General features: G+C 40.0%; 1 protein-coding gene across 1 annotated transcript in view; it reads right to left on the bottom strand.

The window, feature by feature from the left end:
* Positions 1 to 3,136: 3,136 nt before the first annotated feature.
* LOC126427973 (nascent polypeptide-associated complex subunit alpha, muscle-specific form-like) overlaps positions 3,137 to 25,694 on the bottom strand; it is a 243,096-nt gene continuing 220,538 nt past the window's right edge. Inside the window, exon 8 of the mRNA XM_050089859.1 lies at positions 3,137 to 4,384. Within this exon, the coding sequence (XP_049945816.1) occupies positions 4,328 to 4,384 (57 nt within the window). The 3' untranslated portion in view covers positions 3,137 to 4,327. The remainder of the gene's footprint in view (positions 4,385 to 25,694) is intronic.

Genomic DNA, 25,694 nt, shown 5'->3' with positions numbered 1-25,694 from the left:
ACCCCTCAGAATGAGTTAGTACATCAACTTCGCTCCAGACCCTTCAGAATGAGCTAGAATGTCCACTTCACTCAAGACCCCTCAAAATGAAGTAGTACCACCAGCTTTGCTCCAGCTCCCTCGGAATGAGCTAGAATGTCAACTTCGCTCCAGGCCCCTTGGAATGAGTTAGAATGTCAACTTTGCTCCAGACCCTTCAGAATGAGGTAGAACATCAACTTTGCTCCTGACCCCTCAGAATGAGAACATCAACTTCGCTCCAGATCCTTCAGAATGAGTTAGATTGTCAACTTCACCCCAGACCCCTCCAAATGGGGTAGTACATCAACTTCACTCCACATCCCTCGGAATGAATTAGAATGTCAACTTTGATTCAAACCCCTCAGAATGAGGTAGAACATCTACTTCACTCCAAACCTATCACAATGAGGTAGAACATCAACTTCACTCCAGACCCCTCAGAATGAGTTAGAATGGCAACTTCACTCCAGGCCCTTCGGAATGAGGTAGAACATCAACTTTGGTCCAGACCCCTCAGAATGAGTTAGAATGTCAACTTTGCTCCTGACCCCTCAGCTTGACTTAGAATGTCAACTTTGGTCCTGACCCCTCAGAATGAGTTAGAATGTCAACTTTGTTCCAGACTCCTCAGAATGAGGTAGAACATAAACTTCACTCCAGACACCTCAGGATGAGTTAGAACGTCAACCTTTCTCCAAATCCCTCAGACTGAGGTAGAACTCTGCTCCAGAAAACCTCAGAATGAGTTAGAACATCAACTTCACTCCAGACCTCTCAGAATGAGGTAAAATGTCAACTTTGCTCCAGATCTCTTGGAATGATTTAGAATGTCAAATTCGCTCCAGGTCCTGCCTCCAACATCACTATATTCTCTGCTTTCAGGTCTTGAAGAATAATGGGCTGGCATTCCCCAACAATCAGAAACTTACGGAAAGCATCCGCAGCATAGTTTTTTCAAGTTGTCATAAAGGGAAATGTTGTACATGCCAATATTAAAATCCACTAATAAGTGTCCAAGTACTTTTTATAAGAGAGTGTAATTATGAAGTGATCTCTTGCTCAGTAGTATAATGAATGACTCAGTCGATTATTTCCATATTCATACATTATTCGTTTGTTATAATGTCATAACTGTTTCACTAGTATTGAAAAGTTTGATAAAATTAAAGACCACCTGCACCCAAAGGTGGGATGAGACACTACAATACTTTACACTGCATTATCCTATGCTCTTCCTTTCCTTTAAACTTTGAACTATATTGCAGTTGTACACAAACCTACAGTTTAACGATACTAAGCGATGGCACAACGTGTAAATTTTCACATGAAAGATGTACTGAGTGATAGACAAAAATATTACCAATGGGACATAAAATATTACTTTCAGTTTTCATAGTGAAACCCACCGCATGGCATATGTTTGAAAAGTCTCTAAACTTTTTTCTCACAAAGATATCTTTTACACAAAGCATTGTTGCTAATATTTCCCAAGAAAACTGGAAGACCTCACTGCATGTGCTGTAGTGTGAGTTAAAAATTATTACATTCATTGTTGGCTTGTTCTGGATGGAAAATGTGCTATTTTATCATAGGCCAGCTGTACAGTGTTGAAGTAAAAGCTAGCTAATACCAAGAGAGGAATTTTACACAACTTGTTCTTTTTTTAAGGTTTAGTTTAAAGAGGAAGTCAAAATTGATACTATTAATCTGAAGTATTTTTGCAATATCTTATTGACAATAATTAAAATTCTTTTAATATCCTAGAGTTTAAGTAGTACATGAAACATTTTGTTAAAATCTTTGACTATACATGCTTCTTTGTGCAGTAATGAGAAATATAATTTACTAAGTGTTTCAACGTGGCAGTGTAGCGAAAGTACATGTAGTTGAACAAAGTGCATGTACAGTGAAATAAAGAGATAGAAGAGTGCTATATAGCAAACATTGTTCAAATGAGGCAACTGTTAGGAGTGAGTGGGTATACTAAATTGTGTTATTACTAAATCACAAATGTGAAATAATTTATTGTTGGCTTTTATTATCAACTTTGTTTGATGTTCAAAGTAAAGAATTACACTAAGTGTCTGAAAATTACTAAGTGTTTCAACGTGGCAGTGTAGCGAAAGTACATGTAGTTGAACAAAGTGCATGTACAGTGAAATAAAGAGATAGAAGAGTGCTATATAGCAAACATTGTTCAAATGAGGCAACTGTTAGGAGTGAGTGGGTATACTAAATTGTGTTATTACTAAATCACAAATGTGAAATAATTTATTGTTGGCTTTTATTATCAACTTTGTTTGATGTTCAAAGTAAAGAATTACACTAAGTGTCTGAAAAATTTGCATGTCATATTAGCAGTTTTATCAAATATAACATTTCAACAAAGAATTAAGAGACTTCATAGCACCATTTTACATTACGAATGCATACTTATCATATAACTCTATTTCATTACAGTATGTATGACACAGTGCTACTAGAAATGCCAAAAAATTCCAGTTTTCTACAAGTAATTTGAGATATAGCGTGCTGGAGCATTGGTTGTACATTAAGGATATAGAGGAATTTATGCTAATGTGTCAGTGGGCCCTTTATTTATATTTCAACTACTCATTTCACTATAATAAAAAATAACAGAAATATTCTTGATCTTTTGTCGTTACACTTTTGAATTGGAAGAACAAATTTGTAGGTGATAGATTATTATGAAGTGGCTAGTTGAGAGATAGTTCATGTTGTGTAAAACTGGTTTTGCAATGAAGCCACGTAATTATAGAAAGCATGAGAATCACATACAGCCATTTTGTAGTACAGAACACTTGTCCTAATAGTTTCTTATTCAATTCTGACTCAGATGTTCCTTGTAAGCCGTAGCAATATGTAGTTTTAAGTAATTTTTGGTATTCGTTATTGGATACAGTAACCAATACAATTATTTTTGATAAGTGTCTAATGAGTAACTTTTCTTGTATTGTATTGTTGAGCTATTGATTATTTTTCTTATGGGTATTTTTTGTTTTGTAATAGTGTTATTGCACTGAATTGAAAATGTGCTTTGAAGTCAATGGAACAGATAAATAAGTGGAGCTGTAGGAAAAGAAAAAGATAAAAGTTAAATGAACAATTTTTAATACTTTTGTTTGCTTAAAAGGCATATTTGACAATATAAAATGCTATTACTAAATTTATGAGTACTGTGTTCACCAAAATTGGTGATGTGAAAGGGAGCAGCCATAACCAAAAAAGCTGTGTGTTTGATATAAATTCTTTCTAGCTTAAAATTATATTTAGCAGCTTGGAACATCAGAATTAGTAGAGTTACAGTAATATCAAATCAAATATCAACCACATATTGAAGAAAGTATGAAAATCATTAAATTCTATCATAGTATGCTGAAAAATCGTTTGATAATTGAGTAGGTAATTGTGCTGGATGCAATTATGTGTTTTGCCTTCTGAAGATTTAAGATGGTTATCATCATCCATAATTTTCATTCTCATTCATCTGTCACAATATTATCAGAAAATAGGTTTTTTATATTAACAAGACAGTCCAGTTGATTACATGCTATTTTTTATTGCTGAAATTGGAGGTACTTCTTGAACAGTGTCAATCTTTGTTGTTGATTAAATTAATGGAAGCTATATATGTTCATTTCTTACTTAATTGTGATATTACTTTATCTATTAATACAAATAATATCAACGGTAGACTATTTTAGTTTATTTTGTTCATTGCATTTATTCTAGATGCATCCTCAGTATCAGTTATTCACCAAATTTTCATTTACATACAAAGAAATTAGAGCACATAATTTGTTAACCTGTTGAACAAACATGATACCATATCTTTGTCCTCCAAACCATGTTAGTAGATATTGCTTGCTTTTAAAGTAGACTGCAAAACTATTAGTAGACGAGAATCACATTATAGAAACCAGGAATCGTTGTGATTCCATCTTTAATATTCAAGTCTCTTTTCACTTTACTGAAATATATTACAGCAGTTAGTAACATACATCCTTTTGATTGGAATACCATGGTGTGTTACATCAATATTGCTGTTAGATGAAAACTGTTAGAAAGTACTATTGAAAACAATGTTTACATATAACAATAAAATGCTCAGTATGTATACAAACTTATTGTAAAACAGCTTACTGTTTAAATCACTACCACAGTCCATTTCATACATGTCATACAAGGAAAACATAGTCGACTGCTTGGTTAGCAATCGTCAGACAGCTGAAAAGTATACCACATTGGTAGCATCCACTGTAAGCAGCTGTGGTGATTGAATATCCTAACAGTCGCCAATCTCCGAAAGGGCTCTGCTGGGAGACGCCGAGATCATTGGACTCTGTGAGAAAGAAATATATGAAAAAGTGAGAATTCCAAAAGGTGGTCCTTCAATGGCGAAACATAAACAGTTTAACGGAAACTGTATTGTAGAAGAATGGTTCTCAATTTTATTGCATACCACACAATGTAATTCAGGAGCAGGTACCATTTAGATATACGTACACCACCAATTAGCAACAATAAACTGTGCAATGATTCAGCACTTTTGAACTAATGATAAGGTATTATACTATCTTATTTATTACCGTAGTCAATTGAAGTCAAGTGATTTCTAAGTGTAAATGTCAAGGTTTAGCCTAGCAGAAACTGTTGATATGTAGACAGCATCTAGTGGCACAGAGGAACTGTTAAGGGTATTAACATGAGATCTGAGGAAATAATGGGACATGGAGCAGAGTCATCACCTTGCCATTTTTGAGTAGTATGAGTTGTTAAGATGTAGGAGGAATGAGATTCAGTGAATATGGTGTACGTGATTAAATACTTCTTCTATGCATGAAAGGTGCCACTTTGAGTTGTGTGAGAAGAGATGTAATTCAGTGGTGGACTACTGGAAATAAAAGAATAGTTAATGTTGGTTAAAAATGACCGTGAAACAATTCAGTGTGGTGCAAATGCCTGGAAAATCACTCAAGGTAACATATGTAACAACATCAGGAAATACGCTGGTGGCATTGCAGTGGGAGAGAAGAGAGGTATCTGAAGGTCTACATTGTGTCTAATGGAGAAAGTAGCAGTCACTTTTGAATTGTACTGCCATACACAATTACTCAGTTTGCAGAAGGAAACTGATATATTGCAGTTGTAGATGCAATAGAAAATATCTGAAGATAATTTATTACGAATAAACCAGTTACAAAATAGAAACGATCACTGTAAACAAGAATTTTCAACAAGTGAGCTATATAGAAGGGTGAAAATTATGTTGTTTCACACTGCAGTGTTTACCTTCACATAAACATAGTGGAGAAATTGTACTTCAGGTGTTGACTAGGACAACTTGATCTCTTGTATGAAACGTAGAAGAAAGATTACAGTGTAATGTTGTGTTAATGGCAATGCTCTTAGAAGAAGAGCGAATATTTGGATGGGACAAGGACACGGAAGGAACTCAAATATGTAATATTTTTAAAGGAGGCATTCAGTCACTTAACATTCATCAATTTATGGAAGGTCTTCGCCAAGAGAAACAAATCATATACATCACTAACTAAATGCCAGCATGTAATAGTGAAATGAACATTCTGCAATTTGTGTGAGTTACATTCATTGAAACATATAAAAAAATCTTCGATTGAAGTTTACATATTATAAATGAAAATGTAGTTTTACATAGTGAATGGTTAAATTAAAGGCCCATCATCATGAAATGAATGGCATTTGATGTGTTGCAAAAGTCTCTTGTCACTAAAGTCGACTGATAAAACAGTTAACTACATCAGGGTTCTTTATTCAAGTACTGGTGAGCTGCATCTGTCGAAAATACACTGATGCATAGGTTCAAGAAGCAAAAAAAAGTTAAATAGATAGAATAATTAATACTCTGTTTATATTCAGATACTAAATAAATTGAGATAAGGCACAGTTGGGAATAAGAAGACTGATGAACTCCAGTGATTTTGATAAAATAATTCATAAATAAAGAGAGCAGAAGCATGCACATATGATAAAAATTTTCAAACTGCCAACTTAAGTAACTTAAATAACAAATATAAAAATAAATCAATATTAAAATCTTAAGCATCTGCTACTGTGTCCAACATTTAGCTTTGCACATTCTAAAAATCAGAAATTTTAATAGACAAACATCATTGATGAGCTTTATAAAGTCTCAGTTAATGTAAGCATTTTAAAATAAGACACAGAATTTAAAGAGTACTTTTATAAGTCTTTTTATATTTAACATGATCATTTTATTGTAAACTATGAGCAATGCAGTGAGTGACAGCACAAGTAAAGCAATACTGTAATCTGCATTGTGGTACAGGATGTCCAATGAGGAAAGTGCAGTCTTCCAGAGAAATACTAGTTCTGAATGAAAGCATTATTAAAACAATAGGGCTTTTGTTATTCTGAATATTATAGAAAGAAGAGTATATATATTTCTTGAGGGTAATGTTGTTACTGTTTGAAAATGCCTACCAGAAGTTTGATTATTAGTATCAGTTCGCATTGCAGAGCTCCTACATTAACTGTTAGTGTAGTAAGCTACAGATGGAAACCAAATTTTGTATGACAAATACTAAGAAAAAAATAGAGATAGTATCGTACAGTATTACTCAGATTTTGGTTGAAACATTGTGCTATGAACAAGTGAAAATCCTCATAATTAGTCTGTAATAAACCAGCAAAAATCTGTGCAGACCATTTGCCAGAGGCAGTTTTCAGCCTCCTGGGAAGCTTTCATGATCTATTAAACCATGAACATGGATCATAAAAAAATATTTTGAACACAGATGCTAATCATAGCTTCTTTTTTAACTGATTAGGACACTTGGAAAGAAGAAGTGATGCTAAATCTTCCCTCATTTGTTTTAATGTACCATCAATGAGTATTCATTGTTTGACTTACTTTCTAAAGCAGCCCCTTTGCTGCAGTTGCTTGTTGCTCTACATTGGTTTTTAGCTGTTGGTAATTTTGTTTCATAGATTTTTGTTACTTCTTTACTATGATCATAATTTGCGTTTTCATCTAAATGAGATCAGTAGGTAACAGCTCAACTTGCAATCCTTAACACTTGACAATCAAGAAGTGATAGACCTGGTACTGAGATATGGTTAAATGATTGAAATTTTGGTGCGTAATTAGCCTCAGGTAAAATGACTATTGTTTTACAAATAGTATCTCATTGATTATTATTGATACACTATCTATACAATACATAGCCTTATTAATACTAATGTCTGTGGCTCTGGCTATGAATTACTAAATCTTGAAAATGAAACATTTCATTAGTATAATCGAATGCTGAATTGCATTTCTGCAACGAAATTCTTTCTTTTGCAGAGGTACTTTTTGTATGTGGATATAAAAGTATAATGATTTTTAAGATACTGGGTGGTTATAATTACACTTTCCCTATTTAGCACAGAAACAAATTACTGTACCAGTACCAAACTTGGTAGCATTAATGTCCATAATATGGGAAGCATGATTTCCATGTGTCACAGCGCCATCATCCAGTTCCAACTATGGCCACCAGGTGCCGTGATCAGTCATCGTGATTCATAGTCTCAAACACCTGACCAGTTACAGTGCATTTATTGACGTGTCAACATGAGCTTGGACAAAATGAGCAGGGCATTATTGGTGAAGCTCTGTTATCCAAACAATAGTAATGCCGCACCTGCAATTCGAGAATATCGCCAGCTGAACGGATTACGGAAGCGTCCTCTTTCTCCACCTGCTGTGCTCACCATGATGAAGAAGTATGAATCAACTAGAGAACTGGGTGTGACGCTCCGTCAAGAGGCCGATGACCAGTTGCACCACAAGTGGTTGACGAAATAGATGTTGCTATGGCAGATGACGCTACTCGCAATTCCCAATCGTCAGGCAGTGTGCGTGATGTATCAAGACCGTTGAACATCCCCTGGTTCACTATACGGAAGATGTGAACACACACAATTGGCGAGTGTGGGGTCTTCACCTGCTGTCACTGTGTATGAAGTTCCTCTGTATGATGAACGTGTCACCCTATGGTTTGGCTTCACAGTTACATTCATCATTGGCCCTTTTTTTTGGACAGTTTGGCGCTCAAGGACCAATGACATGCAGTGTGACTGGCCAGTGTTACTGCTATATGCTTCGCCAGCATGTCATATGCGCCCTACAGGAGAGAGACGCATTGAACTCAACAGTTTTCATGGAAGATGGCGCCTCACCGCACATCACCCGTGAAGTTCACCAGCTTCTTCGAAACACATTTGGGAACGATCGAATTATCAGCCGATCGTTTCCAAATGCGTTGCCGGCTCGATCATCTGATCTCATTCCCTGTGATTTCTGGTTGGGGGGCTACCTGAAGGACAGAGTTAACCAGGGGAACATGTGCTGATCTGAAGCGCAAGCATATCAAGAGAGGTAGCCAGCTCACCTACAGACATACTTCGTTCTGCTGTGCAGAATGCAACCCTGCGTATTCAGACTCTTCTGGACGCTGATGGGCACCATATTGAGTCTCCTTTGTAGGAGTAATGGTGCAGGTATGTAACGGTATGATGTACCATAACAGCACATTAAATGTGTTTCAACTGAAATTATTCCCCATTATTTCTTTTCCCCATGTCATTGACAGTAACGCTACCAACTTTGGTACTCACACAGCAAGTAGTTTTCGTGTTACAAACGTGTTAAATAGGGAAAGTTTAATTAATAACCATTCGGTACACTATGCCTTATAAGTTCAGGGTTTAAATATCTTCATAAAAATCCTCTACGACAAACACGAGGCCATGCATTTCTTGTGCTCGTGTTGAGAAACGCACGTCTTGTAGCAGCTGAATGCTTGTAACAGTGTGGTCGTTGTGCGTTTGCGCTGACAAAAGCAGCTATGAAGCCAGCAAGTAACTGAAAGCTGTAGTGGGTTTACCTGGACTTGCGGTGAGGTTTGTCAGAAGTGCTGGAGGCTCACAGACCTCACCTGGACAAGAAACAGGAAACAGGCTTGAGGAAGAGTACAGATGGAGAACTGCAAACTGTTCGCATCACCATATTTGTCCTAAATTCATTCCTTTTGTGCACTGGTAGAAAATTGTGACTATTCTAGGTCTAGTTGGGAACATTTATATCTCATCACTCTTAACTCAAATGCCACAACGACAGCAGCATGTATTGAGGAGTTTCAGTATGGAAATGAAAACAATATATGATGAAAGTTCGATATACATGGCGATTCAAGAAAATATGCAAATATTTTAATACATTACCCTACAAGTAAAACTAAAGAAAAAAGTTCATATAAACACAGGTCCGCATATGTTTGGTTACGGAGTTAGAGTTAATAAGATTTTGCCTGAAATTTAGCAGCTTCGCTAATATGAAGCCATCGCAAAACTGTACGAGGCTAAAGTAAAGCACGATTTCTATTTATTTTGTTGTTATTAGTCTGGTGAATCTAATAAAACATGTCCCAGACGTGTATCTGCAGTAATTTTCCAGAACATCCGGAGAAGCGAAGATTATTATACAAGTAAATTTGTTTACTTTCCATTAAGAACTTAGAAACGTTTATGTCATTGTTGGCAGCCGTTATTGATTTGTTTCAGTCGTTTCTTAACCTAGAAACGAGTTAGTTTTCTGTTTTGTTAAGTGGAATAACATAATAAAAACAGTATATTTAAGTGAAACCACATAGTAACTGTTATAGCTTGTAGATTCTTCATGAAATTTGCAAATTTACGACAGACGAATACACCGATATGGTGTTTATTTATGGCAAATGTGATGGTAATGCTACAGCTGCAGTTAATGAATATCACGTACGCTATCCAACTCAGACGACTCCAAATGCATGAAAAATTGTGAATGTATTGTGAAATGGTATGTACACTGTACAACATCCTTAACACTGAGCTTTGTTTTTTCTGGTTTTACATGAATTCACGTGTGCTATGGTATTAATAAATTATCTGACACATTCATACAGTTTCAGTTAACGTTATTACCATCATTTTTCTTGAATTAAATTCTCTGCAACTTCTGTTGAAAACATTGTGCAATTGTCTGGAATTAAAAAAAAAAAAAAATCAAATATGGCCAAGTAGTCAATAAATTAAAAATTTTACGAAATTATTTCTTTTCGTCTCTGGATGTTTGGGAAACCTACTACAGATACTCGCCTGAGACTTGTTTTATTAGCTTCACCATATCAATAACAACAAATTAAATGGAAATTGTGGTATACTTTAACCTCACACAGTTTAGCTATGGCTTCACGTTAGCAAAGTTGCTAAATTTCAGGCCAAATCTTTTATTAGCCGTAACTCCGTAACTAAACATTTGCGGACCCATATTTATATGCACTTTTTTCTTTAGCTTTACTTGTAGAATAACATATTAAAATATTTGCATATCTTCGTAAATCACCCTGTATACTGCCCCCAATTTTCTTCACAGCATTTAATATGTATGGGAAGATGTCCTTCAAACATTCTTCTGCATGTGTGCAAAGTTTCGAACTAAACTGACATACGGCAGAGCCGTACCTATCAAATTGGCATCTATGCAAGAGACACGTCACAAGCAATTGTTTCTTTCGAGTAATGGTTGCAACAGTGGAATAACATGAACGCGTTCGACACAGGTATTCTTCCACCTGCCTGGTTTGTGACTGGGCAAAAGCTGTTCTAGTGGTGGTTTCAACTACCAAGTGGCTGTTGCTACAATAGCTTCAACTGGCCAGAAAGATTTCTTCTGCTCCCTCCAAAGCACTTCCTAACCTTGCTCCAAAGAGATAAGCCCACATATGCACATTGCGTTTTGTGTTCGATCTCACAGCTTTCTCGCTAAGGGAAATAAGTACTAAGTTCAAATAACATTCTGCAGAGAACATTGTGCATAACAATACAATCACTAGACACTCAATAACCATTCATATTATCGTCAAAATTATTACAATTCAGAAGTCAAGAATGATGAGGAGTTCCGAAAGCCGTGTAGCTGTAGGAAGGGATTTCATGTTTCACTTCATTGGTTTTATACAGCTGCTCCCTACCACATCTTACAATATACCATCCTTGGTGTTATCTGGCCTGGCTCATTCAGCAATCATGTGCATTTTGACAGACTTCTTTTAGATGTATTCAGTTTCATTATGACAACCCATTAATGTGGTTTGACTCCTAACCTGGATAACTTCCCAAAAGCTGAGACTCCATATTTTCCCATCTCCACTACAGATATATCACCACTATAAATCTGAAGACCCGCCTGTATTGACGTGAATCCGGCACCTGCGAATAAAGTAGCTCCCTACAGCTATGCAGCTTTTGAAACACTTCATCATTCTTGACTTCTTAATTGTTTTACTTCTCATGTTGATTTGAATGGTTATTGACTGTTAAGTTTTATTATTGTTACTCACTAGTCCCAGCTAACCTTTTAAAGGGATGCCACATCTCAACCCTGTGAAAGTTTAATACATCTTATTGTAAATTATATTCCCTTGAGTGATTTTTTTTGCAGAAATGTTTTGTATATATCAATCCTGGGGTATAAAAAGGAAAAGTATCTCACTATCATCTGTTAACTTCACTTTCAAAAAGAATAATTTTTTCCTCTACCATACAAGGATCGGATCACAAGAACCAATAACTGTGAGTCAAATTCTACTACACTCCTTGCTATGACTGACATGCACACGTTAACATGGCTCTCTTTAGAGGGAAGGTGCCAGGTAGAAATATGTTACACACATATTACTGAAATTAACCTGCATACAAGGCTCATAACCACTGGACACATTGCAACCACTCTCTGCCAACTAAACCAGCGATAATTTTTCTTCAAATTAATCTCCAGAGTTTGTAGTGTTCTGGTATTTATTAAATTTAAGTAAATTAACAAAAATTGTCATGCCATAATAATGAGACAATTTTATCAAATCTGTCAGCATGTGAATATAATTGCAATATCTTAAAGAAAACAGAATTTTGATGAGGAAAGTGGTGTAGAAGTAATTTAGAACTTCTTCAATTAACTATTCGTATTACTGCTCCTCCAAGACATGCCGATCGTGAATGGGAAGCAGAAAAGTTTGACTCAATTTCATTCATCATAATCGACGTATTTGGAAGGTCTGCAACTCCTTTATTCATCATTGAAATAATGAAACTCTGCACCATGCTTAGCACTACGTATTTTGGGAATTTATTCTCACTGTCAAATGTAAATATTTATATATGTATTGTACGTGATGTTTATAAGTGTGTTGTGCCCCTCTTGCACTTAACTGTAGTCTTTTTGATGTTATAAGATACACACACGCAAACCATCACTGTTTCTGAAATTTCACACTGTCTGTGTGTTTCTCTACGTAACTGAGGAGGCACAGTATCCTATAACCTCAAAAAGACGACAGTAAAGTGCAAGAGGGACACATCACACATACAAACATCACATGCAGAACTTATGTATATATTTACCTTTGACAATGAGAATAAATTCTCGAAACGCGTTATGCTAAGCGGGAAAAAACACATGCTAAGTGCAGTGTTTCATTATTTAAATCAGAAACGAGAGCAAAGGTGTCAAACAGCGCTACAGGTGGCCAAACTGCGAAACACGCAGAATACCTGTTCAAGCACCACAAAGGTTTCTGACCGATGCAACTAACACTAAGCCGCGCCATGTGGAGTACAGACCGTTTGGAAAAGGTTGCAATCGTTCGTGATACTTTGGTTGCAGAAAAAGGAACAACGGTGAACATGTGTAAGTGTTTGTGTGCTGTGGATTGCCATCATGCCGTTTTTAGGAGTACTGTCGGGCGATGCGTAGAAAGATTTGAAGCGTCAGGTAGAGCACAAACTGATCATCCATGTTCGAACATCATGCGACAACAACTGCTCACGACATGATGAATGGCACTATTGCCGTTATTTGTGCTCCAGATGTGTTCAACGAATGCTCACAACTGACTAAAAAGTTACTTATCTGGAACGTTGGACCATTTTGAGGCCTGTGGAAAGGTCTTACTGTCACACATTGCTACAGATGATGAAACCTGTATGTGTAATTTTTGAGCTGGAAGCAACACGGCGGTCACTGGAGAGGCATCACCCGCTATCACCGAAAAAGGAGAAATTCACAGCAGCTACCTCTGCTGGAAAAGTCATGGTGACAGTTTTCTGAGATAGTGATTGCGTCATTCTCGTGGATGTGTTGAGAAATAGGCCAACCATCAATTCAGAGGAATATGTGAAGACTCTGAACAAACTCAAGAGCCGTTTCTATTTGGTCTGACAAGAATCTAAAAGAAACCTTGCTCCAACTGGACAATGCGCACAAGTCTCATAATTCAGGAACACATCGCAAAATGGTGTCGCATATCACAGCCTAACCTCCGACTATCATCCGTTTGGGCCAATTTGAAGACGATTAGACTTTAATTCATGCTATCAAAAAATAATAATGAGCGTAAGAGAAGAGCTTGTTCTGTCGGGGAATACATGTTCTTAGACAATCCAGGTTTAAGGCCATAGGACACAGAGGAAATTACGTACAGAAGTAGTACATGTAAAAAAATGTTGACTAATACGTCGTCAAATCCTAGCTCGTAAGTCTAAAAAAGTTTGGACAGATTAGAGATTAGATTAGATTAGATTAGATTAATACTAGTTCCATGGATCATGAATACGATATTTCGTAATGATGTGGAACGAGTCGAATTTGTGGTGCATTATTTACTAAACTATCTTCATGCCTACACAGTCAGTGCTATTCTTAACCCTCACAGTACCACTGGCAAGGGGGGTACTTTATGCCTACTTTTTGAAAATATTGTAATTGCATAAACTTAACCAAAACAGTTAAGCCATAGTACCATAATCAATGCCACTTTTCCCAATGAATGTCATATTCAATATTTTCAGGTTCGGGACTTGACTTGCACATCAGTCTTTCTCTAAAAATTTGCGTTTTTAAAAAGTTTTTGTGGTGTTAATGGAGTACCCCCCACCGTCACCATTGCTGGTACACGTTAGTGAAAGTGTGGCGCCATTGCTAAGAGTGTGCTATAAGATACCACAGGTTCTGGACATTACTTATACACCAGTATATCAGTATCTCTTCAAAAAATATATTGTAAGTCAACAGTACTTAACGAGTATTTTTTTAATTTTTTAGGGTTGGCATGAAGTCACCCCTTCCCCTCGTTGGCCATGCCTGTTATGGAAAATGGGTTGTATTCCTAGAGTTAATGTATTCACGATGACAGGCCCCAAGCTCTGACATTGGAAAGAGCGATGCTGGTAGGTGCTTATTCTGGCTAGACACAGGAAACAAGAGACCAAGCAGCAACTGGGTAGCTAACTGGGCCTACTTTATGATTTCTGAGCTTGTTTTGGAGACACTTTTTCAATATCCAATCTCATCTTGCATCCTTGGAGGTTAACTAGTGACATCCGCATGTTGTTTGATGCACTGAGTCATCCAGTGGCTGCCTCTCCATTGTATCCTAACCTGTTTTGAAATCACTGCCGGCTGCAGCTCGTGGTCTAGTGGCTTGCGTTGCTGCCTCTGTATCACGGGATCCCAGGTTCGATTTCCGGCCAGAATGGGGATTTCCTCTGCCTGGGGATTGGGTGTTTGTGTTGTCCTCATCATTTCATCATCATCATAATTCGTGACAGTGGCTACATTGGACTGTGTAAAAAAACTGAACTTTGTAAAAATTAGGACTCTGAATGGGGGCTGATGACCATGCAGTTGCGCGCCCCACAAACCAAACATCATCATCATCATCATCAAATCGTTGGCCCTTACTCTGCTGAAATGTGATCTCCAACAATTTATACCAGTCAGGAACATTGCCTTACAACCTACAGTTCCGAATAGCACACGAAAACGATATAAGGTAGGTGTATCAAATAAGTCCCAGTTTTAAACAAGATCCACTGCTCGTAATTTTCGAAGTAGTCTATGATCGAGGCCTGGAAGGAGGGAGCACTTCCTGAAACTTCTGGCAGTAAACACACTGACTCTGAACGTCCCTTCAGGGAGATTGATATATGTCACTATTGAAACCCTGTACAAGAAAGTTGATAAGAGAGATGTCAATCACTACCGACCCGTTTCACTTCTGACATTATTTTCCAAAATTTTTGACAAGGTCATGTAATCTACAATAGGACCCCATCGAAGTATCAATAATATCATCAGTTTGGATTGCTGAAGGGTTGCTCAATTGAGTATGCCGTTACACATACACTCATCCAACTTTACAAGCAGTAAATAACAAAACTGCCCCACCTGCTATCTAAGGCATAGGACTGCGTAAGCCACAATGTTCCCCTGGATAAACAGATGTTTTATGGAACTGATAGTATAGCAGACCTTGACTATTGTATGAGGGTCAGTCAATAAGTAATGGCACACATTTTTTTTAAAGGCCATTAATATACATAGTCTAACGTCCTCGTTGGTGCTTCACGATTGTTGTTTGTTCTGTGCGCTGGCGAAGTTTCGAACCGTTCTGGCAGTTGCAGAGTCGCAGTAAAGCGTCAAAATGGCGTCTACATGCGACTCACATTACAAGCAGCGTACTGTTATTGAACTCCTGTATGAAGAAATAGAAACCGCGGTGGACATCCATAAACGTTTGTGTGCAGTGTATGGCGATGCTGCAGTTGATGGAGTACAGTTGGGCGATGGGTAAAGAAAGTTACAGCCTCAGGAAATGCAGAAACAGAGCTCCACGATCAGCCACGCTCTGGACGTCCTGTCACAGCCACTGCTTCAGACGTGCTGAATCGTGCGGATGCTGTTATTCGCGCTGACCGGTGCGTCACAACTCGACAATTGGCCCTGCAGCTGTCGGTCAGCACTGGAGGTGCGTCTGCAATAATCGAGACTCTAGGATACTCAAAGAGGTGCTCACGATGGATTCCACGAATGCTCACAGCAGACCACAAGATTCAAAGAAAGGCCATTCCATCTGAATTGTTGCAGTTTTCTGAGACCGATGGAGTGGCCTTTCTGTCACGGATCGTTATGGGGACTCAAGCTGGATGCACCACTTTGCGCCGGAAACTAAAAGGCAGTCCTCAGAGCGGCATCATCCTCATTCACCACAAAAGAAGAAATTCAAGACAACCACCTATGCCAGAAAAGTCATGGTGACAGTCTTCTGGGATTGTGATGGCGTCATTCACGTGGATGTGAGGCCAAGAGGGTAAACCATCAATTCAGAGGCATACGTGAAAACTCTGAATAAACTCCGACGTGTTCGATTGGAGAAGAACCCAGCATACAGTCTGAGAAACCGAGAACACATCGCCAAATTGGGTTGGACAATATTGGTTCATCCATCCTACAGTCCAGACCTGGCACCCTTGGGATTCCATCTCTTTGGACCACTTAAAGATTCTCTATGGGGAACCCACTTTGAAGATGCTACGCGCATAGGACAGGAGCTATTATCAGCAGAGAATACGTGATACTCCACAATGTGGAAGAGTCATCGTCACACTGTCCAAAAAAATGTCTTCGAGTTAGATCAAACATCAAAACAATGCTGATTTGGTTTTTTGACACCCAGGGCGTAGTTCATTCACAGCTTGTTCCCCCAGGTCAGGCCGTCAAGTAAACCTTTTCTTTGGAAGTTTTAAGAAGATTGCGCCACAGCATTCATCAAAAAAATGTCGATTTGTGGCAGACAGGAGGCTGGTTATTCCACGATGACATTGCACCTGCGCACACAGCCATCTCTGTTAGACAGTTTTTGGCTAAAATGGACGCTGTTGTCTTACTCGCCTGATCTGACTATGTGCGATTTTTCTAATTTCCAGCCACATAAAAAGAGGTATGAAAGAACACCGAATTGACAACATTGAAGAAGTTAAGCAAAGAAGATGGCTACAAAAAAATTTTCAAACGGTGGAAGCACTGGCGCGAAAAATGTATTACTTGTAATGGGAAGTATTTTGAAGGGGATAAAATTGTTTGCCATAGAACGTGAGGAAGACTACATAGAAAAATAGGACATGGACAAGATATGTTGATGTATGTTGTCACCAAATTCTGACTCTTAACAATAAATAAACAGGAGAGATTCTTCTGACTAGGGGAACATCACTTATGGCGGTCCATAAGGCTCAATCTCAGGTCCTCATGTAGTTAAACAACATTCTATCTAACACATAACAAGCAGAATTAGTTTTTTTCCAGATGACACGAGTATTGTAATCAATCCAATCATATGTACAGCAACAGAAGAAACAGTAAATAATGTTATTAAAACATCACTGCTGAGTCACATTAATGTGAGTACCTGTCAAAGGCCTTAATTACCACCTTCTACAGTGGGGACCACTGCAAGACATGCGTTAGAGTGTCAGCAAGGTTCTGGAAGGTACTGACAGTGATGTGGAGTCGTGCCAACTCCAGTGCCGTGGGCAGGTACGCTAGCATCCTCGGTTGAGGATCCGTGTTACCAACAGCCCATTCGAGGTGGTTGTACATATTCTCGATTGGGTTTAATGTGTAGTCTGGTGGGCAGGGGAGAATGATAAATTCATCCTGGTGCTCTTTGAACCACGCATGTACACTGCAATCTGTGTGAGACGTTGCATTGTCCTGCTGGTAGATGCCATTGTGTCAAACTGTATCTAGGTTTGGACACGGTAAGCAAGGATGAATGCATGCTTGTGTTGATCCACTGTGCCTCCACCCAGAAAACGTCATGGAAATATTTTCTAGACCATAATGCTCCCTCCTAGTTGGAGTGTGTTTGAGACGTTTCAGACGCTGCAGATAGAATGTTATTTAACTACATGAGGACCTGAGATTGAGCCTTATGGACCGCTATAAGTGATGTTCCCCTAGTTGGAAGAATCTCTCCTGTTTATTTATTGTTAAGAGTCAGAATTTGTTGACAACATACATCAACATATCTTGTCCATGTCCTATTTTTCTATGTAGTCTCCCTCACGTTCTATGGCAATGTGTCCAATGGAGCATAAAACGCGATGCATCTGAAAAGGCCACCTGTCACCACTCCGTGGATGTCCAGTTAAGACATAGGAGTGCAAATTCCAGAGGTATGGACGTTGACAGAACACGATAAAAATGCACTAAGAAGCACTGGGCGGAAAATACTACGCAAAATCTATGGACTAATAAGGGAGGAAGAAGGCTGGAGAATACGCTACAATGCCGAATTACAAGAGTTAATACAAGGCAGGGACATAGTAAAATTTGTGAAATGACAGCGAATACGATGGCTAGGACACTAGGAGAGAATGGCAGAGGATAGAATTCCAAAGAAAATGATGAAAGGTATGATCCATTAAGTTAGGCGAAAAGGGAGACCTAGAAGAAGATGGAGTCCAGGGGTGGAAAAGAGCAGCAAATAACCGATAAGTGTGGTGGAAGATTGTTGAAGAAGCCAAGGCTCACCAAGGGCTGTAGCGCTACTGAAGAAGAAGAAGTGCAAATTCCAGCCTTTGTTGCTGATGCATAGCAGTCAGCATTAGTGCATAAGCATTAGCTGAACAGTTATTGAAGAGACACTGTTGCTAGCTCCTCAGTTCATCTGGGTGGTCAGTTGCTCAACAGTTGCTCGTATATTCGCCCGTACACATTTCCACAGCAGTCGTTTACCCCTGTTTTCTATGGCCTGTGTTTCACCACAGTGGCCTTGCGCCAGTTTTGGGCAGCACCATTTTGCCATGCACAGTGTACCTTAGCCACCATGGCACGTGAGCAGTTTACAGACTTAGTCGTTTCAGAAATGATTCCACCCTTGACCCGAAAGCGAATGATCCTGGCCTAGCCTCACGGAGTGGCCGCGTGGTTTGTGCTACTATGTCACTGGTCGCACAGCCTCTCCTGCCGGAGGTTTAAGTCCTCCCTCGGGCATGGGCGTGTCTGTTGTTCTTAACATAAGTTAGCTTAAGTTAGTTTAAGTAGTGTGTAAGTCTAGGGACCGATGACCTCGGCAGTTTGTTCCCTTAGCAATTCACACACATCTGAACATCTGATCCTGGTCTTTTGGACATCAAGTAAGTTACTCCATTATCGTATCACGACAAAGACTGTTTTCTGTGTACACCCAACATCCATTACCAGTGGGTACCCCACCCCCCTGAAAAAAAACAGAATAACACCGCCGTGGGCGGAGCGTGTGTAGTACGCATTTCTGCCGCTAGGCGTGTGTAGCGCAACTCACTGCCAGTTCAGTGCTGTTCTGTTCATCTGCAGTGATTGTTTTTGCTAGAGCTGTTTTATTCTTGTTTCGTTTTTTATAATGGCAAGTGTAAGAGAACAATGTGCAGCTGTGAAATTTTTTTCTACTCGCCAAAAATGGTGCTGAAACTGTTCTAATGTTGAGAACAGCATACCAAGGTGACGATATGGGAAAACTCAAGTGTACGAGCGGTTTGCTCAATTTGAAAATGACGACGTGTCGATTGATGACAAACCTCGTTCTGCACGTCCATCAACTCCCCGAATCGATGAAAATATTGAAAAAATCGAGAGCTTGTGCTGACAGACCACCGAAAGACAAATTACCAACTGTCAGAGATTAGTGCGTTATCTTGGAGCTTGGTTCAGCGAATTTTAACGGAAGATTTGGGAACGAAAAGGATTACTGTCAAGTGCATCCCTCTGGTTCTGACTGACAATCGAAACGACCATCGAGTTGAAACATGTCGTGCTTTGAAACAACAGCCTGAAACGAACCCAGATTTTCTGTCAAAGGTCATTGCTGGTGATAAGCCGTGGTCCTGTGGTTAAGACCCAGAAACAAGACAACAGTCAAGCCAGTGGAAGAGTCATCGTCACACTGTCCAAAAAATTGTCTTCAAGTCAAATCAAACATCAAAACAATGCTGATTTGCTTGTTTGACACCCAGGGCGTAGTTTCTTCACAGCTTGTTCCCCCAGGTCAGACCGTCAATCAGACCTTTTATGTTATTTGGAAGTTTTAAGAAGATTGCACAACAGTGTTCATAAAAAAAAGAGTCGTTTTGTGGCAGACAGAAGACTGGATCTTCCACCACGACAATGCACACTGCACACACAACCATCTCTGTTAGACAGTTATTGGCTAAAAATGGTACTGTTGAGCTGCCTCCCACATCTTACTCGCCTGATCTGACTATGTGCGACTTTTCTAATTACCAGCTACATAAAAAGGGGCATGAAAGGACACCGAATCGACAACACTGAAGAAGTTAAGCAAAAATCGAGGGAGGACCTGTCAGAAATTTTTAAAGATGGCTACAGAAAAGATTTCAAACGGTGGAAGTACGGGCGGGGAAAATGTGTTACTTGCAATGGAAGGTATTTTGAAGGGGATAAAGTTTTTTTGTAAACAATTTAAAAATACAGAGCTTTTAAAAATTTCTGTTTTTTTCTTTGGGTACCCTTTGTATGTACCCTCTACTGCTAGTTCTGCCATCTGCCATCTGTGAGTAGTTATTGCACGTTGGCATCCAACAGAGGCGGCGTTCACATTAACGTGACTCCACAGTGTATTATTGAGTGGTTTTCTGTGAATGGTCTCACTCTCCATTTAGAAAAGATACAACAGATTCAGTTTTGCGTACCTATGGGTACTACACCAAAGATAAGTGTAACACACTTTGAGGAAATGATACCCGGGTGGGGGGGGGGGGGGGGGGGAGGGGAGAAACATCAAAATTTTAAGGTACCCATATTGATGAAAATTTAAACTGGAAAAATCCCATTTTGGAACTCCTAAAACAACTTAGTTCATCAACATTTGTATGTAGAATCATTGTAAATCTTGGGGAAAGACAAATGAGTATGCTGGCATATTTTGCGTATTTTGATTCAGTAACGTGATATGGAATAATATTCTGGGGTACCTCACATTTAAGAAAGAAAGTGTTCACTGCTGAAAAACGTGCTGTAAGAATAATATGTGGAGCTCTTCCACGATGGTCTTATAGACAACGGTTTAGAGAGTTGGACACTTTGATTACTGCCTCACAGTATATTTATTCCCTCGTGAATTTTGTTGTAATTAATCCACTGTAGTCCAGAAGGAGCTAAGGTGTACATACTTTGCAATACCAGAAGGAAAAATAACATACGTTATTCGATATTAAGATTGTTTTTATCACAGAAAGTTGTCCGCAATGCTGGCACCAAATTTTTTGATCACTTACATAGTGACATAAAATGTCTACCAACGGCAAAGAGAAACTTTAAAACAAACTGACAAAGTTTCTCCTTGACAACTCCTTCTACTATATAGAAGAATTTTTAGTTTTGTAACGATGGTTGATACGAATTATTAACTCCCAACTCTAGGAAAGAAATGTAGATGACTTCCATATAGCTAAATATAAATCTGAATGTGTAATTGTTATTACTTGCGCAAATGACATGAAACAAACATTTGACGGCGCCGATAACGTATTTCAGTTGCGCCTATTTCACATCCATTTTGTGTTGATACTATTGACTGCTTCCTTTGACGTGCTTCAGAGAGTGTGACTTCAAATATGCGAGACAATTTTTAAGTTATGAACAGTGTATCTATACACTACTGGCCGTTAAAATTGCTACACCAAGAAGAAATGCAGATGATAAACGGGTATTCATTGGACAAATATATTATACTAGAACTGACATGTGATTACATTTTCACGCAATTTTGGTGCATAGATCCTGAGAAATCAGTACCCAGAACAACCACCTCTAGCCATAATAACGGCCTTGATACGTCTGGTCATTGAGTCAAACGGAGCTTGGATAGGTACAGTTGCCCATGCAGCTTCAACACGATTCCACAGTTCATCAAGAGTAGTGACTGGCGTATTGGGACGAGGCAGTTGCTCGGCCACCATTGACCAGACGTTTTCAGTTGGTGAGAGATCTGGAGAATGTGCTAGCCAGGGCAGCAATCGAACATTTTCTGTATCCAGAAACGCCCGTACAGGACCTGCACCATGCGGTCGTGCATTATCCTGCTGAAATGTAGGGTTTCGCAGGGGTCGAATGAAGGGTAGAGCCACGGGTCGTAACACATCTGAAATGTAACGTCCACTGTTCAAAGTGCCGTCAATGCGAACAAGAGGTGACCGAGACGTGTAACCAATGTTACCCCATACCATCACGCCGGGTCATACGCCAGTATGGCAATGACGAATACACGTTTCCAATGTGCGTTCACCGCGATGTCGCCAAACACGGATGCGACCATCATGATGCTGTAAACAGAACCTGGATTCATCCGAAAAATGACGTTTAGCCATTCGTGCACCCAGGTTCGTCGTTGAGTACACCATCTCAGGCACTCGTGTCTGTGATGCAGCGTCAAGGGTAACCGCAGCCACGGTCTCCGAGCTGATAGTCCATGCTGCTGCAAACGTCGTCGAAATGTTCGTACAGATGGTTGTTGTCTTGCAAACGTCCCCATCTGTTGTCTCAGAGATCGAGATGTGGCTGCACGATCCATTACAGCCGTGTGGATAAGATGCCTGTCACCTCGAATGCTAGTGATACGAGGCCGTTGGGATCCAGCACGGCGTTCCGTATTACCCTCCTGAACCCACCAATTCCATATTCTGCTAACAGTCACTGGATCTCGACCAACGCGAGCAGCAATGTCGCGATACGATAAACCGCAATCACGATAGGCTACAATCCGACCTTTATCAAAGTCGGAAACGTGACGGTACGCATTTCTCCTCCTTACACGAGGCATCACAACAACGTTTCACCAGGCAACGCCGGTCAACTACTGTTTGTGTATGAGAAATCGGTTGGAAACTTTCCTCATGTCAGCACGTTTTAGGTGTCGCCACCGGCGCCAACCTTGTGTGAATGCTCTGAAAAGCTAATAATTTGCATATCACAGCATCTTCTTCCTGTCGGTTAAATTTCGCGTCTGTAGCGCGTCATCTTCGTTGTGTAGCAATTTTAATGGCCAGTAGTGTATATGCCTGGGAAGCTTGTTTTTTCATCGTTATAGCTACATTAACATATTTGGAAATTATTAGTGGTATTGAAGTTATTGACAATGAAGTAGGAGGCTCCTAGTAAGGCCTAAGGGGACATTGTCATGCCATGCCACAAACTCGCCGCTGACCGGAGTGGCCGTGCGGTTCTAGGCGCTGCAGTCTGGAACCGAGCGACCGCTACGGTCGCAGGTTCGAATCCTGCCTCGGGGATGGCTGTGAGTGATATCCTTAGTTAGGTTTAATTGGTTCTAAGTTCTAGGCGACTGATGACCTCAGAAGTTAAGTCGCATAGTGCTCAGAGCCATTTGAACCATTTGAACCACAAACTCGCCCAGTGGGTGACTAAAATGGCATTTAGAACGTTTGGCATTGCCTCTCCACTATTGTGGGGTACGTGAGACATGGCAACTGACGAGGAGGCTATTATGCTGCGTTGACAATTTTATGTTCGTAAAATACATTGAAGAGCCAAAGAAACTGGTACACCTACGTGTAGGACCCCAGAGAGCAAGCAGAAGTGCCACACACAACGTGGCATGCACTCGACTAATGTCTAAAGTAGTGCTTGAGGGAACTGACACCATGAATCGTACAAGGCTGTCCGTATATCCGAAAGAGTACGAGGGGGTGGAGATCTCTTCTGAATAGCACCTTGCAAGTAATCCCAGACATGCTCAATAAGGTTCATGTCTGGGGAGTTTGGTGGGCAGGGGAAGTGTTTAAAGTCAGAAGAGTGTTCCTGTAGCCACTCTGTAACAATTCTGGACGAGTGTGCTTTCGCGCAATCCTGCTGGAACCACCAGAGTCCGTCGGAATGCACAATGGACATGAATGGATGCAGCTGATCAGATAGGATGCTTACGTACGTGCCACCTGTCAGAGATGTATCTAGACGTATCAGGGGTCGCATTTCACTCCAACTGCAGATTCCCCACACCATTAAAGAGCCTTCGCCAGCCTGGACAGTCTCCAGCTGACATGCAGTGTCCATGGATTCATGAGGTTGTCTCCATACCCATACACGTCCATTCGCTCGATACAATTTGAAACAAGACACGTCCGATCAGGCAACATGTTTCCAGTCATCAATGGTCCAATGTCAGTGTTCATCGGCCCAGTCGAGGCGTAAAGCTTTGTGTCGTGTAGTCATCAAAGGTACACGAGGGTGCCTTCAGCTCTGAAAGCGCATATTGATGATGTTTTGTTGAATGATTCACATGCTGACATCTGTTGATGGCCCATCATTGAAATCTGCAGCAATTTGCGGAAGAGTTGCGCTTCTGTCACGTTGAACGATTCTATTCAGTAGTCTTTGTTCCCAATCTTATAGGATCGTTTCCTGGCCGCAGCGATGTTGGAGATCTGATGTTTTACCGGATGTTTTACCAGGTTAATGTGGTGCCAAGGCCCTAAATGTGGACAATGGAGCAATGAAAGAATGTCATTTTGCTGGATGAGTCTTGTTTCTCACTGTTCGCAACATATGGCCGAGTTTAACTCACAAGAGTGAAAAATGACGGATTTTCCGCGATGGTTTGGGAAGCCTCATCGTAGTGTTCCACGATTACTCTGCGTCGTCGCATTAGTGCCGACACGATTCTCTGACCATTTCGTCTGGTCAGGTCCATACTTTGTTATTTGAAGTTGCCACTACTTTGCAGGAAGGATGGTGTAAGATTCCCTTGGAAACCATACAGGACCTGTATTTGTAGAGTCTTGTACTGCAAGGGGGAGGATGTTGTTATGGGTGGCCCGTATCCTCTTCTAAAACACAAATTCACACATGAGTTAGTACGGTTCTTTATTTACATGTATTGGCAGTTTTACTTAACTTGAGAGTCCGTGTGTTGTGGTACAAGCTCATCAGTAATAGTCACTAATCTGGTCAATATGTACTGTTGTAGCCTGTGATGACCTAACCCACTCTGCAAGTAAACTGACAGACGCCCAACTGGATGAGTGAGTCAGTGAGTGAGGACCTCTGGTCAGCAGCGGCGGCCTAAATACATGTTGTCGAGAGGGCGTTGGCGGCGTATTGCTTGTGGGTGTGTCTCTGGCCTCTCTCGTGATGGTGCACTTGATCCAGCACCTACTAATCGATCTTTGCACTTCATCTTTGCCGACCGGTGTCGGGGCAACAGCTTATGCCAGCACAATATCTATTCATTCGGAGAGGACTGGAAGGTGTTTTGAATGCCAACGGTTTTCACACACTGTATCAGGCATGCTAACGTGTTGCATTTCTGATGTTCCCATATTTCTGGCCACAACTTGTATGTCAGCCTGTCTAAATATTCTGTCACAAGGTTCCTTTTCATGTCCTGAACGCTGGCCGGAGTGGCCGAGCTGGTCTAGGCGCTACAGTCTGGAACTGCGCAGGTTCGAATCCTGCCTCGGGCATGGATGTGTGTGATGTCCTTAGGTTAGTTAGGTTAAAGCAGTTCTAAGTTCTGGGGGACTGATGACCTCAGAAGTTAAGTCCCATACTGCCCAGTGCTATTTGAACCGTGTTCGGAACTTCGTGTGGCGGATCTGCAGAAACCACTCTGAATGTGACCGCATAAAGTTTGTCGACAGATTCGGAATTCTTTAGAAGCGGTTCCCACTCTCATACCATCTTCAGTTCCATCTAAAGCTATCTCTGAAATCGT

This window comes from Schistocerca serialis, chromosome 12 (genome assembly GCF_023864345.2).
Source record: "Schistocerca serialis cubense isolate TAMUIC-IGC-003099 chromosome 12, iqSchSeri2.2, whole genome shotgun sequence".
NCBI lineage: Eukaryota > Metazoa > Arthropoda > Insecta > Orthoptera > Acrididae > Schistocerca > Schistocerca serialis.
The sequence above is the reverse complement of the archived record's forward strand: the minus strand, read 5'-3'. Positions and strand labels throughout refer to the sequence as shown.